The sequence below is a fragment of the Rhipicephalus microplus genome, chromosome 5, assembly GCF_043290135.1.
Source record: "Rhipicephalus microplus isolate Deutch F79 chromosome 5, USDA_Rmic, whole genome shotgun sequence".
In the NCBI taxonomy this organism is placed as follows: Eukaryota; Metazoa; Arthropoda; class Arachnida; order Ixodida; family Ixodidae; genus Rhipicephalus; species Rhipicephalus microplus.
Window position 1 is genome coordinate 61502510 of NC_134704.1, and position 16278 is coordinate 61518787.

The 16278-nt window shown below is 39.2% G+C and overlaps 1 protein-coding gene across 3 annotated transcripts in view; it reads right to left on the minus strand.

Moving 5' to 3' along the window:
* Positions 1-2350: 2350 nt before the first annotated feature.
* Positions 2351-16278, minus strand: part of LOC119176114 (transport and Golgi organization protein 6 homolog) — a 53062-nt gene continuing 39134 nt past the window's right edge. For 2 of the 3 annotated variants that reach the window (XM_075895566.1, XM_075895567.1), the window contains 7 exons: positions 14995-15106; positions 9802-9996; positions 9611-9727; positions 8182-8893; positions 6067-6218; positions 5857-5967; positions 2351-2606 (listed from right to left, as the gene is read on the minus strand). In XM_075895566.1, coding sequence (XP_075751681.1) covers positions 2409-2606; positions 5857-5967; positions 6067-6218; positions 8182-8893; positions 9611-9727; positions 9802-9996; positions 14995-15106 — 1597 coding nt within the window. In that variant the 3' untranslated portion in view covers positions 2351-2408. The remainder of the gene's footprint in view (positions 2607-5856; positions 5968-6066; positions 6219-8181; positions 8894-9610; positions 9728-9801; positions 9997-14994; positions 15107-16278) is intronic. The other variant, XM_075895568.1, reaches the window with a different exon arrangement.

Genomic DNA, 16278 nt, shown 5'->3' on the forward strand with positions numbered 1-16278 from the left:
CAGACTAGAAGACGCACGGACAGACAGACGCACGGACAGACAGACGGAAGCATGGATGGACGCACGGATGGTCGTGCGGACGGACAGAAGCAAGAACAAATGGACGGACGGATGCACGAACGGGCTGACGGACGCTTCGTCCCACTCATCATCATTCACTCCGTGGATATGCTGTGATTTTTCCTTGCTCATTGGAACAGACTCCTGTTGACTTTGTTATAAAGACCTGGCCCTCAACTGTCCATTTGAATACAATATCTCGCCTGTCATCAGTTTGAAGATCAGGCACTTAGTGGATCTGGACACTATCTCCTAATAATGATCAGCCGCAATCACGAGGTCAGTGTTTCTGCGTTTACCACCCTGCACAGTGTCTACGACTTGCAAGTCAAAGTTCCAAAGTTAAAGCAGAATTAATTGACTTCAGAAGAGTATCCATGGTATCTACAAAAAACTGACTTCGAAGAAGTAGCCATGGTATTTGTACAAATGCAGTGAGCTTACAGAGCTTCCACTCATAACCCTTTTCCGTCATACTAACTTCAGACCCGCAGCTTAACACGAGGCATCTCAGAGCGTGCTGTAGCTAACATGTAGCTGAAAACAAAAATTTGAAATTTTCTTCTTCAACCACCTTTAACTACAGTATCTTGAATAGACTGTGGTGAATAAATGTAATAACAATAATAATAATATATCAGGTTTAACGTCCCAAAACCACAATATGATTATGAGGGACGCTGTAGCGGAGGGCTCCAGCAAGTTTCACCATCTGGTGTTCTTTAATGTGCACTGTCATCGTACAGTACACGAACCTACCCTACTGAGACGTTCCGTATGCAATTTCCAATTATTCCGTATGTTTCTGTAAGAATCTTACGGAAATATATGAAAAATATATGGGAAACATGTATTCTGTATGGAAACATATGGAATTATTGGACTCGCATACGGAACGTTTCAGATAAAATGACAAAGCTTTGTCATTTTGTCTCGATCGAAATGTGACCGTTGTCGTCAGGATCAAACCCACGACCTTTGGGTCAGCAGCCGAGCACCATAACCAGTAGACCACTGCAGCGGGCGGTGAATAAATGTTCTCTAACTACCACCATTGAAGAGATGCCTGACAAATGTGCTTTTGTGTGGACCTTCTGCCTGAGCTCGTGCCGTCTGTAGGAGCAAGTGCTACCTTACAGTGCACATAGAGTTTTCTTCTGAGCCAAAGGAAAACCCTACACTGTAGCTTGCTCAGACACAGGTGAAGATGGTGCGTTTCGTTGATAAATGCAACACTGTCATCTGAAATGAGCGTCACACACAGTCACCAGGTGGCTCCCAATACAATGGGCACACTTGAGCCATTTGACTTTACGGCATTTTCTTGACGCACATGCCCCCTTTTTGTGCACCAGAATCATTGATTTTCGCGCTCATTCATTTCACTATCAGCATTTCCATCTTATTTGCTACTAACATTTTTTTATCACAGTTACAGAGCAAGCATTTGGTGCCTTCCTTACAGCAGCAAATGACATTATATTAGCAATGCTTCAGCAATTTTCTACAGGCAAGTTGAAATTTCAGTCCCGTGGTGCTCTGGCCCATTGTATGAATTCTCATGCTTCAACCTCGATTCTCAAAAAGCACGAAAATGCTTCCAACTCATTTCCCCCAGTCACAGAATCCTTTTTTCTGCAGCATTCGAGACAAAAGTCAGCAAGATAGACAAGAATGGTATTACTACACTATATTAACACTTAAAAATTTTTGATCATTATAATTATATGATGACACACTCTGAATCCAAAAGACTATTTCAATGCGACTTCTTATCTATATCCCCTTCAGGCACGCATTATGATACACTACCCATGAATGTGTAGAATTCCCAAGCTATAATTCTAAGGCACTCAATATTAGATTCCAAGGAAAAAAAATGATGTGTTGTTTTGAGTGAGCCTTAGTAATTATTTGCAGTAATTAACATGTAACTGAATATTTCATTATTCTTCAGTAAGACATGTTCCATTTTAATATTAAAAAACAAAAATATAGGCTCCCAATGTGTGCACACTTAGTTTTTGGTTGCATTCATTTCGAGATAATACTTTTGACCTCGTTCCTGGAGTGTGACATGAATGACCTGTCGAACATCATAGTGCCCTCATCGAACTGATGGGTAACTGAGGTTAAGTGACAACATACTGACTATGCAGAAGGTTCAAATCATCCAATAGACATTGTATCTTGTTATATATTGGCCACAGGTTGACACAAGTAGCATAAACAAAACACGTACACATACGTAGCCACCACTGCTGAAGAGATTTTAACAATGATGCAAAGGTTTCCATTCCAAGCAGTTTATTGACACTCAAATAATTTAATTAAAGGCACATAACTAATCAGCTTCCACTGGGGCTGCACAAATCCAGTATTTGAATACGCTTTTCCATACGAGGTTGGGAGCATAAAAATTTCTGTGTTGCAGCATTGAGGTTTTCAATAGCCAACTGCGCTTGTAATTTTGTCACACTGTCGGACGTAGTTGAGTACAAATGCTTCAGATCTCGATAGATGTCTTTCACTTCATCGGGCATTACCTGTAAGATGCAATTGAGATGTCACACAAATGAGAGCTCTGTGTAACATTTCTTGACGTTTTACAATCTGATGGAAAGCTCATGAAACAATAAAAAATAGTACCTAAAATATGTCTTAGTCTTTCTGAAGGCAGTGAAGCAGGCCGATGTGAACAGGCTTAGGCAAAGTGCCACACATGTACTTTCAGCACTTTCAGGGCAATACACATGTGTATTGGATTTTGCAGAGTGAACGAACCTAATATATAGTTTGCAGCTTGTCAAACCGAGAATAAGTCAGAAGTAGCCTGTAACTCAGAGCAGCTTGTAGTGCCTGAAGATTCTGCAGAATTTGTCATCGCAAGTTGCACAGTAAAAGCTTGTTAATTCAAACTGACTTCTGGTCCAGGCACAGTGCAATGTTTTCTTTGGGGGGGGGGCGGGGGGGACGACCCTCCCGATAATTAGAAGGTGTCGGTAACTACAACGGTTGATTCGAACTGGGAGCGCTCGGGCTTTCATCCCTCCTCGCAGAAATCAGCCCAGGATGACCACAAATCAAGCCAGAACAATCACTCAAATTATTCATTACTTTAATCTGTGTAAAACAAGTATAGCGATTGACTTCCATGCATGCTTTTATGGTTGTAAATGTGTGCTGCTTCTGCTGAATGAGTGGCGCAGGCCAGTCATGCATTATTCGCTTTTAGTCATGTCTCCTTGGACTACTTCAATATCATTCTATAAACAAGTAAAGACCACAAAGACTTTAAATTTTTATTGCTACTTCAATGCTGCTTGTAAATGAACGTGTTTTGGAGCACAAATAACTTATTTTGACATTAAGGCTTGCTGTTCACATGAATGCAAGTTGCTGCTTGTTTCTGGCATATGATTGAGTGATCAGTAAATTCTGTTTGCTGTTAGAGCATGCACTTAATTTATGAAATTATCTGCCACAAACGTGTAGTATCGCCTAATTTGTGGGAATCAGACCAGAGGTGGCTTCTCTGCCTTCTGTCCGCACAGTGTGGCATGAAGTCTGTTCATTCTAGCGCCCATTCGCTAATTTGAAGAATTTTATAGTCCTCTTCGAGTTTAAATTAGTGAGCTTTCACTATACATTAAAAATGCATAGCACAAATGTCCTTTACAAATGCAACACTGCATGCGCTTGTAGCTCCTTATTTTTTATGCACATAAACTATGAACATCTATAAAACTGGCATAGGAACTGTTTAAATCTGAAGGCTCCATCAGGGTCTTTATCAAGGGTGATTACCAAAAAAGAGGGTTGCTAGCACAGGAAACATTTTATCCATAAATATAAACTGCACAATATGTCAGTGGTCTGCTAGTGAACAATATCAGCATCAATTTTATTGAAGAACGTCCAATGACACAGATGCAAGCGTGCACAGTTGTCGAAGAGCATTTTGAAGTCTTTTACATATTTGAGAACATGACACATTCAAAGATTAGACAAATGTCGTCTATGTACTATCAACAGCAAAAGTGTGCGGGACGCAAAATGCTTGATCGAGCTGAATTCCCGCTTTGTCTAGAAATGTAATTTCGAAATAAATGTTCTATACTGCACTTGGGATTCCGACCTATACAGTCACCAGCTTGATTACAAGCATTAAGTACTGATATAGCAGAAATTCGCATTTACTCTGGATTCAACGTCCCGCGAACTTTTGCTGTTGTACAAAAATCTGCCATGTATGACGAGTGAGACTATGTGACTTGTCTTCTATTTTTTAGGCCATCTTCACAGGATATGTGGGGAAGATGTAACAGTTCTCTATACACCCACTCATCCAAGTTCCACAAGACACAATATGGCAAATGCCAGAAAAGGGCAAGAATCCCCTCACACTCATCCTTGGTAAATGAAAATTCGCCGCAGCAATTAGAAGAGATGGATGTGTCATTGGCGCAAAACTCTTCGGCAGCACTCATGCCTTGTTGCTTCCAGAAGAGATTCAGGATGGTGAATGGCAAGCAGCGTTTATGAAATGTTTGCAGACCATGCACAGTGCTCCATATGTCAGGCAGCGGCTTTGGTAACGAGTGAAGTGAAACATTGTCGTCTGCTGAGGCACCAGCCCATTCACACAATGCCCCATTTTCCTTTACGAAATGAAACCCCTGAGATTGCAGTAAAAATGGTATATCATATTCAAAGTCTGTCTTAAAAGTTCCCAGAAATTTTTTTTTGTTATAATTTATTTAAAATCAGTTTAAAATCGTTTGAGAACTTCCTTAAGTACTCTTCCCCTGCTTTGATGCACCATTTGCCGATGCTTTATCCAATCACTGAAGGCACCCTCGAATCCGTAAAAGGGAACCTCTTTCAGCGAGGTTGTCGCAGATGCCTTTACTATCCCCAGCATCCCATGCCAAATTCCCTTCAGAGCACTTTTGATCACTGGCAAAAAAAGAAAATCGAGTAATGTCAGATTGAGGCTGTTCATTGGCTGGTGCAGTGTTGCCACGCTCATCTTGGCCGGCGGCAATTAGAAGACAATAAGCACGGTGTGGCTTTTCGTTCATGCCGCTCATCAGGACTTCTAGAATCATTTTAGTGCAGACTTTCCTCCTTTAAGGATCCTCCGTCAAAACATGATGAATAGGTGCTTCAATCATTTAACACTCCTCTGCGATCGTCCAAACACTTAAGCACCGATTCTTGTCTAAAACATGATCCACTTTTTGCACAGAGCCGTCCATTTATGATTTCGATGGGTGCGCCGAGTGAACGTCATCGTTGATCAACTCCAGACATTCCCAGAAACTCTTGTTCCGTATGAAAGTCTGGCTTTGTTTAATAGCATTGTAACCGTAGGCTTTCTGAAGCATTTCAAGTGTCTGTCCCATTTTAAGTCAGTTGCACCAAAGAATACTTGATTGCATAATGCTGCTCCAAAAACTGGTAATTTTTTAAAAAATAAGGTTGCAGCAGACACCTCTGTGAAAAGTGTTACCTGCATGAACAGCCCACATGCAGCCGAAACCAGACTCGCTTTGAAGCTTGTATTATCCACTAACTTCTCCAGCCAAAGCACCATTCAGCCAGGCGGTGCTGCCAACTACTGAAGAAAATTCTGAGAACTTTTACACACCCTGTATGCAACTTAATGCAGGAACCAAATGACTAGTTCTTTTTCCTTTCAGATCTCTGTGGATTTCAGCAGCCCCAGCTGAAGCAGAATACAAACACTGCTGTGAGTAATAATGCAGGATATCACTTAATACGAATACTCACTTGAAATATTTTTTGACCCATTCCTTCAATAATACGCCCTAGAGCCAAGACAGAAGCATGGCAAACCATAGCATCAGGATCCCTGGTGAGGCCACGAAGACAATTAAGGATCTGGCAGAAGAGGAAAGAGGGAAGTTTAAGTACTTGAAACTAATCATCATTTTTTTTAAGGAATGTAAAAGAAAAGTGCTATGCACGAACAGTCTTTACCTCCTGTGTGATTGGCACAAATGAGTAACCAAGTTTTCCACACAATTCGCCCAAATTAGATACTGCTGAACATCTGATGACTTGGTCAGAGTGCTTTGCAGCACTCAAAAAGCTATTAAGCAGCAAGTTCCTGTACTTTGGAGCAATGTCACCTAGAAATAAAATGCAAACACATTCTGATGTGAAAAAAGCACAACAGAAATAAAGCATGTCTGTAAGTTCTTCAACACAGTAGACTCTGAGTAATTTGAATCTCTTAAATGAGACTGGTACTTAAAATGGAAGAACTGCCTCTGATACGACTGCTTTTATAATAATAATAATTGTCTGTATTTTTTTACGCTTTTGTACTAAAATTCCAGCCTCTTATTCACCTCCCAGTAAAGAGAACTCCTGCTGAATGGAAAGTATTTTCATGGTTCCTTTCGGTTCCGTTTAATGAGAACCTACCACATAGGCACTACAACAATGGGAGCAGAAAAGTTTGTCTTTAAAAATAGTGCATGAGCAAAAACTTATTCCATATCGCAAAATGAAGTTTCAGATAGGTTAAATAAATGCACAGCAACAGCACCATCCCCACATATATTGTAACGCTACACCTACAGAGCTACATTACCCAATTTTCTGATCATACAAAAATGTTAAAATGTAAAAGCCAGTACAACTTTACTGAACAAGAGTAGGCAGCAACAGAGAACAAGTTACTGTAGTTATAAAGAGAAACAAAAATGCAAGCCTCCTCTACAACTTCTATCTGTGGTCAAAAAAAAAAAAACAGTTCTTTGAAGTACTTATGTTGAACATGAGTGTGCGTCTAGTGGTCTCTGCAATTTCAAAATGTTATAGAAATTCCGAAGTCATTCTGAAATGGCTTCTATTCCACCTGGTCGAACAAGGAGTTCTTTTTAAACCATCAAATTTCAAGAGAACTTAAACAAACATGAACAAACAGCAAAAAATAATGACTACACATGGTGAAACACAGTGCCTATGACGGATCCTGTCACAGTCACTAGCCTCAGCAATGACTCCATTGCCTATGCAATTTAACCTTTCTGGGAGCGCATTTCTGTCTCCACAGACATTACTCTTGTTATACCATGATGCCAGAAAGGTTGCCATGTGTCTTAGGCCATCATTAGATGACATTCAGCTCGTATTCATGACCTGTAAGCTGAGCTCTCTTATGGGCCATCCTTATTCGCTCGACGTCAATTTTCTATTTTCCCTGGCTCACCTCATATTTGACAGTACTATTCATGACAGTTTTATTGCTTCTTCTAGAAATCCAAATTTTGTTCATTCACTTCTCTAACTTTCTAAACATCTAACATGTAAGAATTTTACATTTACAATATGTCATGGGATTATTGTAATATAAATGTGTGTCAACAAAAATATAACAAGATTGCTGTTTATGAAAACTTCAGAAAATATTTATGAATCTGCTGGAGTTGCATTCAAAAGTATGAAAGTATGATTCCTCCATTTGCTTCATTTGTTTCCCAATTCTCTATATTACACGTACAGCCTGTTTGCATCTCGAAATACTCATAGTCCCTATTCAACATGATTATAAATGTATTGCACGTGAATACCACTACTGTATATCATGAAAGAAAGAAAGTTCATTGACCAAATAAAAGGTTTTGAAAAATGTTTCGGCTTTCATAGAGAACCCTTGTTGACAATGAGTTCAATCTCATTGTGAACAAGTATCTCATATTTAGATTTTCAGCATGTGGGACAAGCGTTGTGCGCAAGACCATAGAAGGTTTTTATCACTGAAATTAAGTGTGTGCCTGGTAGATAGTATCCCCGAGACTCGAGATCCAATCATCCTTTCTTTCATCATGTCTGATCCCAACCAGGTGAGTTTCAGTCAAACTTTAGATGTCGCTAATCCATTCCTTATGTTGTGCCTTTTTATTAGGAGGCTTTAAGGTAATAAAATGAATTAAATGTGCAAACATGTGTTTTTTTGCGTTTCGAAATGGCCAACCTTGCAAATAAATCGTTCAGGAACAGCAGACAGTTTTAACTATTTAACTATGAGATGAGAAAAGATAGACTGCCACGTACAAATTGAAAGCATGCAGTGTGAGCACTCACCAATGTTTTTAGTGACCCGCAAAAGGACCTCTCCCAAGTTGAGGCGCGCCTCCACGGAGAGCTGCTCTAACGACAGCTGTTCTGCCAGCCATGGAAGTAGATGGTCCAGGTCTCTTTCAACAAGAACAGACAGAGCTTGAATGGCACTGAGATACACATAAGAATCTTCATCTTGAATGCCAGCATGGCAAGCTTCAAGCAACTTGTCTCGCTGCTGCCATAGTTCAGCACTATTCTCCAGAAGCCTTCGGCGCAATTGTATGAATGCATGGCCACGAATGGGTGTCACTCCATCGTGCAGCTCACACCATAACTGCTCAAATTCTGTGCTTCCAGTAGCTAATGGGACACCCGATGATTGTGCCGCCATCCCAGCAGTTTCCTCTCCAAGCCGCTGTCGAGAGGCTACAGCAGCCTCTGCTTCACAGCCAAGGCTATCATCAATAGACAGAATGTTAAAACCAGCTGCAATAGCAGCCAACTTCTTCTGACGTTCAGCTCTGGCTTGCTTGTCGTCTGCCACCTGTGATGCAGAGCAGCCGGCATTACTTGTGGCACTCAACTTCTGTGGTGGTGCTGCCACCCCTTGACTTGCTACCGACACCTGCAATTGGTGTGCTAAGTTCCTTATTTCAGTGCTGCTGTGGCTGCCTGCCAAGGATGCCAGGCACTTGTAGCACTGTTGCCACACTTCTTTATTTTCTCCTGCAGCCTTGAAAAGGAAAAAATGTAACAGTCAATACAATAGTTGAGTGCAATCCTTCTTTTAGATATGCTCCTAATATGCATATATGTAGTAAAGCTTCATCCTATTTTCTAAATTTACTCACAGGAGTAAAACACTTTAGTAATAACTTGCGCTTCAGCTTCAGCTGTACCCGTGATGCTATATGCTATGTACATATATGGTTATATCCGCTTGCAGCTATAGAAACTTGCTGCAACACAAAATTGCAGCCAGGAGAGTGTTCTGCGAACATCCACATGGTGCTCGATATTGATAAAAAACTTCTATACAAAAATAAAGAGCAAAAATAAATACATGAATATCCTAATATTTTTCTCATATACTTTTTTTTCTGCATGGTATTTTGCATTAGAACGATTGGAAAGTGGGTAATGGTTTTGTACTGCAAAGTGTTGAATGTGTGCAGGTGTACAGTCAAACTTTTCAACCTTGTTGAATGCGAGTCAACAGAATAAAAGAGGTTGGTTGTGTACAAATAAATACAAGTTTTCCATGTTTGCAATTTCACCTTCATACCCATCTACTTTTCCTCCTCTCGTTAAATTACATACACCATTCCAGGACAGCATCCTTCGCAGTGAGCACCTTGGGTTTGCCAATTCTCAACAAATATTTTCCTTGAGCACATGCGGCTATTCAGTACCTGCCAATCACTTATATACAGAGTAAACATGAACGTACCATGTCTTCTGTAGAGATCAGGAGGCTCAGAAGTGTAAGGCAAAATATGGTTGATTGCAAGACCAAACTGTCTATTTCAGTACTCTTTGATAGCTGGGTAACTCGATTTAATGTTTCCTAATAGAGCACAGCAAGAAATAGAAACATTCATTATCTTTTTTGTCATTGTGCATATTAGGCAACATACTTACCACAACAAATTCTAGGAGAGAAAGGTTATTTTCTAAAAGAGTTTCAGACAGTAAATCAGCAAAGTTTTCAACGACGTGCAGGAGCAGTAGGTTATCCTTAACTTCCTGTGAGTTGAGCTCATTATGTGGTGCTGCAGGTGACAAAACTGAGTCATTTGTGCCTCCTGGCATGTCTCCAATGGCCCTAGTCAGTTTCTGCAACAAATTGTGCAAGATGATCACAGTTTAACATTATTTTAACAAACAGGCCACAGTTAAAGCTGAAGATGTCACTAAGTATATATGGCTCTGCACATGCAACCATCACCATGATGTGTCAGTGTACGCTATCCACAAAGAAAGATAAACATATTACTAGCACAAAGCTGCACTTCACCAACTCTGATTTAGCTACCTGTGCGAACACAGGTAGCTAAATCCAAGTTTACTAAGGCAATGAGACAGGTTACATTATTCATTATAGAAGACATGGCCGGCTCATTTACAATTTTCTCGCCGAAAATGTAAAAGTTGACCTTTGCCCCTTCCAAGATGTTTGTTCTAGAAATGCAGTCTTTTAGACATGGATCACTTACCTTGGAGAAAAAAAGAAAATTTCAATAACACACCGAGTCATTCGGCTCAAGAGCTAATTTATACAAAAATAAGTATGGGTACGCATAGAGTAGCTTTTAAGACCAAATTTAATGTCAAACAGTCTTTAAACAATTTATGAAGAGTTTATACATTATATGAATCACGCATAGACAATTTATGAAGAGTTTATGCATTATATGAATCACGCATAGAGTAGCTTTCAAGACCAAATTTAATGTCAAATAGTCTTTAAACAATTTATGAAGAGTTTATACATTATATGAATCACAATTTCTTGAAAGCACAGACAAATAATTGGGAGCAACCACTTGAAAATTCAGGTCCTAGAGTACCTGGTAAAAAATGAAAGGGAGCTGTACTGGCCACGTGTGTAAATTCAAGAAAAAAATGAGATGCATGATATCTACAGCAATCGCTGGCTAAAAAAATGAATACAGTGGAATCTTGTTGATACGCTTTTCACGAGAACCAGAAAATAGATGTATGATGCTAGAATCGTATTAACCAAAAAGGTTGGCCAGGAACAATTTTTTTTTTTTTGTTAGAGATACTGCGATCTGGTACCAAATCTTAGCAGGGTGGTTATACACCAAAAAGTACAAGCAATTTAGAACATACAAATTACAGGCATTTGTAAGAAAACACTGAACGGAACAAATAAAATAACACAACAAATTCATAACATATTCAGATGTTTTTCAGGCATTACTAAAGATTTTTTTAAAACAATTTCGGTATTAAGATTATACCAGTCCGTTATAGTCCTACGGAAAAAGGAATACTTAAAACAGTTATTCCTTATGGTAAAGGGAACTAAGGTTAGAGCACGTATTTGTCTTGTTTGATTACCTGCCAAGTAAAAAAATAATTTGAAGTGTTGACGTTGTATTGACCATCGACAAGGTGAAATAAAAATTTTAATCAGCTGACACGGTTGCGCTCCGTCACCATGGGTAGTTCACTGCACTTAATTAGCTCACTCACATATAGATGTGTGGCCGTAGGAATTGAAAATAAACCGGACTAGCTGTAGGCGTTAAAGTTTTTTTACTTGCTTTAAAGTGAATGGGTCCCAGATAATCGCTGCGCATTACAACAATGGTCGAATGTATAAATTGTATGTATAGAAATGAACAGTAGGTGTAGATGACTTCAATGTGCGTCTCAAGAAAAAGTTTCTGCAAGGAACTACAAACAACAGTACCTATGTGCTTATTCCAAGAAAAATTATTACTGATTTTTAGGACTTAATATTTGTACTCAGTCACTTCTAATAGTGATACACCATTCACACACATGCATAATGAAGAGGTTTTTTTTTGTTAGTAATTCTCATGTGAACAGTTTTATGAAAATTAATTACCATTTGCCATTTTTCGTACCATGCAATGACATCTGTCAGATCATTATTTAGATGCACTTGATACTTTTATATATAATATATAGTCATTGCATAATAAAGTTTCACAGAAACAGAAAGTTTTGCTGTAATGTAATTAATAAATGATAAAAATAAAAGTGGTGTTAAAACTGATCCCTGGGGGACACCCGAAACAACCTCGAAATTTTCAGAAGCATTGTTTAAGGTTATGAATTGGCGTCTGTCAGATAAGTAAGCCGTAATCCAAGTAAGTATCTGGTCATTTTTTTTATACAATAACAATTTATGAATTAATTTATTATGGGACACCTTGTCGAATTCCTAGTAGAAATTCATGAATATGTTTGCTTTGCTTCATTAATCGACAGTGGGAAGTTATGCACAGTTTCAACTAATTGAGTACATGTAGAAAATCCATGCCTAAAATCATGTTCAGAAAGTTAATACATGTTTACGAATTATGTGTTCCAAAATTTGACACAAAGTAGAAGTTAGTGATATGGATTGGTAGTTCTCAATGTATGATTTTTTGCCTGACTTGTGCAGAGGTTCGATTTCCAGTAAAGTAATCCGGTAAAGAACCATCACTTAACGATCTGGTGAACACAACATGCAAGTATTTAGCACACCATTCCGCATATCAATTCAAAAACGCGTTTGGAATGCCATCATGTCCCGGTGGCTTTTTCATATCAAATATTAAGAGTAAATTACATACACCACTCTCGGAAATAACCACATCAGATATTCAAGGAAGCGATACAGAAAAATTGTGAATGAAACCATTGTCCCTTGTGAGTACCGACTAGAAAAAATCGTTAAAAGCAGAACTGCTGACGCTCTCTTTTTTTTTTTTTTGCACACTCGCCACCTATCATCAGCTTACTGGTGGCAGAAGATTTAAGGGTTATTTGGCACTAGAATCTGTAAGAAGCCGTTTGAATTAATGGAGGCAATAGTGTACCAAAATATTTTTCCTTGTCAAAAATTATTTTCATCTTTACTTTTACGGAAGTTTTTTCAATGGAGGTTTTAACGCTATACTTATTCTTGATTTTTTTTTTTTCTTTTGAGCCTTCCTTGCAGTTGCAACACCTCGCTGGAAGTCCATGAATTACGTTATACTGATTTTTTTCACAATATTGGGCACAAAGTGCTGTGTTCATTCAAAGACAATATTTTTAAAGGAAAGTCATAAGTTATTCACAGAACAAGTACTGCTTTTGAAATAACCTAAGTATAAATCAAGCATATCTATAATAATTCATCATCAGCACGAGGAAAATTCGGAAATGAATGTATGGTCTTCTGGCGGTAAAAGCAAATGTTCAAAAAACACAACAGGACCGCTTTATGATCAGAAATGCCATTAGTGGCTTCACAGGTTATGTGACTTTGAATGTCACCACTTACAAAAAATACCTTTGAAATTGACCCTACATTTCCCTCCACTCTCGTGGGGGAATTATCAACCATTTACAACAAGTAAAATGTTGACCTGACGTCCAACATTGTGTTGCCATCAGCATTCGACGAATGCGATAAGCAGCTCTGTCAATCAACGTTAGTAAATTGAAGTGCCCTGCCGATATTAAGTGATTGTCTGTCCTTACATGACACTGTAAGTATTCCCAGAAGTTTTCAAGGACCGCTACAGAGGAGCTAGGAGACCTACAAAAAACGCCACAAACAAAGCGAACTTTGTTTATGTATGCTTTACAGAAGACAGAATCAATGCATTGTGCATCAGATATTCTAAAAGTTGTATTGACGATTTAAACAAAATAGCCACACCTCCACCTATTCTGTCATGGTCGCCATCAAAGACCTTATAGCCCAGAGGGACGCTATCAAATATTTTGCAGCTCAGCCAGGTCACTGTGAGCATGGCAACGTCCGCGTCATGGAAAAACAGCATGCCCTCAAGTTCTACAGCTTTATTACCAATGCTACAACAATTTATGTTCAGGATCTTGAATACGTGATTGCTGTTATTCTGGTGTCATTTTTGGTTATTTGGAAACTTATACCTAAAGTTAAAACATATTAGGCCTAAGACCGTATTATGCAGAATCGTATCAATGAGATGCCACGGTAATACTAATCAAGCATAATTTTTAATTCAAATAGTATTAGCAGATGATGCCACACTACACAGAGTATGTTGCAATGAAGTAGTTTTATATTTATGTTGATAAAAAAGCAAAGCCTACAAATAAAAAATATTACTTAAAACGGTAATACCGATTGGCCGAATGAAAATTAACCAACATTTCAGATCGAATAGTGTAGCTCCCTGAGTGACACAGTATGCTCGCTCCCCCAGTTATGTACACTGTGGGATGAAACTTTATGGCACTCCTGTTTTGATTTCATTTTATATGATGTATGAGAGATGAAAAAGTATTTTGAAGGCCATTGCAAGATTATTCAGGCTCTAAATTACTAATTGGTCTGTGGATCAAAATCTAATAGTAGAAATATTCTTGTCATAATTGGGGATTTCCAAATATTACCAAACCGTGAGAAATAGGCAAATAACAACTCAACTTAAGTCTAACATCAATTACATTTTCACCTACATTTTACGTACTAAGACATTCCGAATTGGAAGCTACAAAAACAATATTTTCAGCTTTCTTCGAGCCCCTCGCACTTACGTTGAACTTCAATGCACACTTATTTTAGAGCTTTGAAAAATTGTACTCTAATGTAATAGTATCTGGGGTATTACATCTCAAAACCACGATATGATAATGAGAGAAACCATAGTGAAGGGCTTCAGCAATTTCGACCATCTCGTGTTCTTTAACGTGAGCTGACATTGTGCAGCACATGGGCCTCTACTATTTCACATTGTAGTCTCTAAAGCACGGGTCTTTAAACGACATCCTGCGGGGCACATTAGACCAGCCTGTGGTGAACCTTTTGATGATATACCACCATTATAGCTCCAAAAAGCCTCCGCTGCACTCTGCCCTGTGTGTAGCGCTTCTTTATTCATGAAACGTGAAGAAAGCCAAGAAAAATGAGCTAAAATACCATGCCTTATGATGGCCTTCTTAAAATTGTTACACTATTCTACAAAGAACGACGCAAACAGTTCATATTATAGCTCCATTAAAAATAATGCAGTTCGAGAGATGAGAAAAAATTATAAATTTTCTTCAATCTAAACAGTGATAGGTGCTCACACGATCAACAGAGACACTTACCTTCAGCAGAAATATGAAAAACCTAGTGCATGACTCTTTCAAGCTGCCATGCTGGAAAACAGAGGAAGCAGCTAGGAAAGCTTGATCTATCCATTTTAGCCATTCATCATTGCTGAAACATGACACCAAATTATCTTATCACAGCACATCATTATAAAACTTGCATATCAATGCAATGTGGCACGCCACAGGTACAACAACTACAAGGCCGTACAAACTTCATTTCATGGGCCCAGCAGCACTTTCCTAGAATGTCATGAAATGAAGTCACCAAAGGAGAGTATTGCCTCTCGAATTCACCGCCGTGAAAATTTCCACAATCCCTCCCCTACGAGTGGAGTTACGAAGAATTTGTCGCAAGCTGCAATCGCATTCTCTCCTCTTGGCGAAAGCGCTGCAAGCTAAGCAGGGAGGAATGGCACGGGGAAGGCAAATGCGTCACACATGCTTCGTGAGCTCGAGCACTTCTTTCCTCTCTCTCTCTTTTCTTCCTTTGAGCGTGGCGTGGCTTTTCAGTGCGATTGCACACACACGCGTCAACAAGTTACGGTCTTCCGCAGTGGCCCCAGTAACGACTGATCGCACGAAGCTTAAGTCAGTCAAAAGCTGATACCAGGCCTCAGACGCAGTGATTTTGAGCCCATAGCGTCATTTGTGGAAAGAAGAAAAAGCAATTTTTAGCTGACTTTGAACATTTATTTTGAATTACAGGCTGCATGCTGCGTTATAATATTTCACACGTGTTCTCGGAAGCCTCGATTACTAATCGGCACCATTTACTGACATGCTCGAAAAGTGTTGCAGGACACCCTTAAATTCTGCAAAAGAATAAAATAAAATATATATATGTATATATATATATATATATGTCTCAACTTATGCGCTACGCAGAAACAAAGGCTTTGTCAAGTGGCACCGCCGTTGAAACCGCACGATTCTTCATAGAAAATATCGACCCGAAGCACGGTGCTCCGACAATCATAAGAACGGATCAAGGTACCGCTTTCATGGCCACGCTCCTGAAGACAGTGCTTGAGCTCAGTGGAACAGCCCATCGGAAAACCACTTCCTATCATACACAAACAAACGGCTTAACAGAACGCCTCAACAAGACTATGCCGACATGTTGAGTATGTACATTGACGTGGATCCCAAGAACTGGGACGACATTCTACCAACATCACGTTCGCCTATAACACAGCACAGCAAGAAACTACACGAAGAACGCCGTTCAGTCTTCTTCATGGCCGTGAAGTAACGACGATGCTTGACGCCATGTTACTG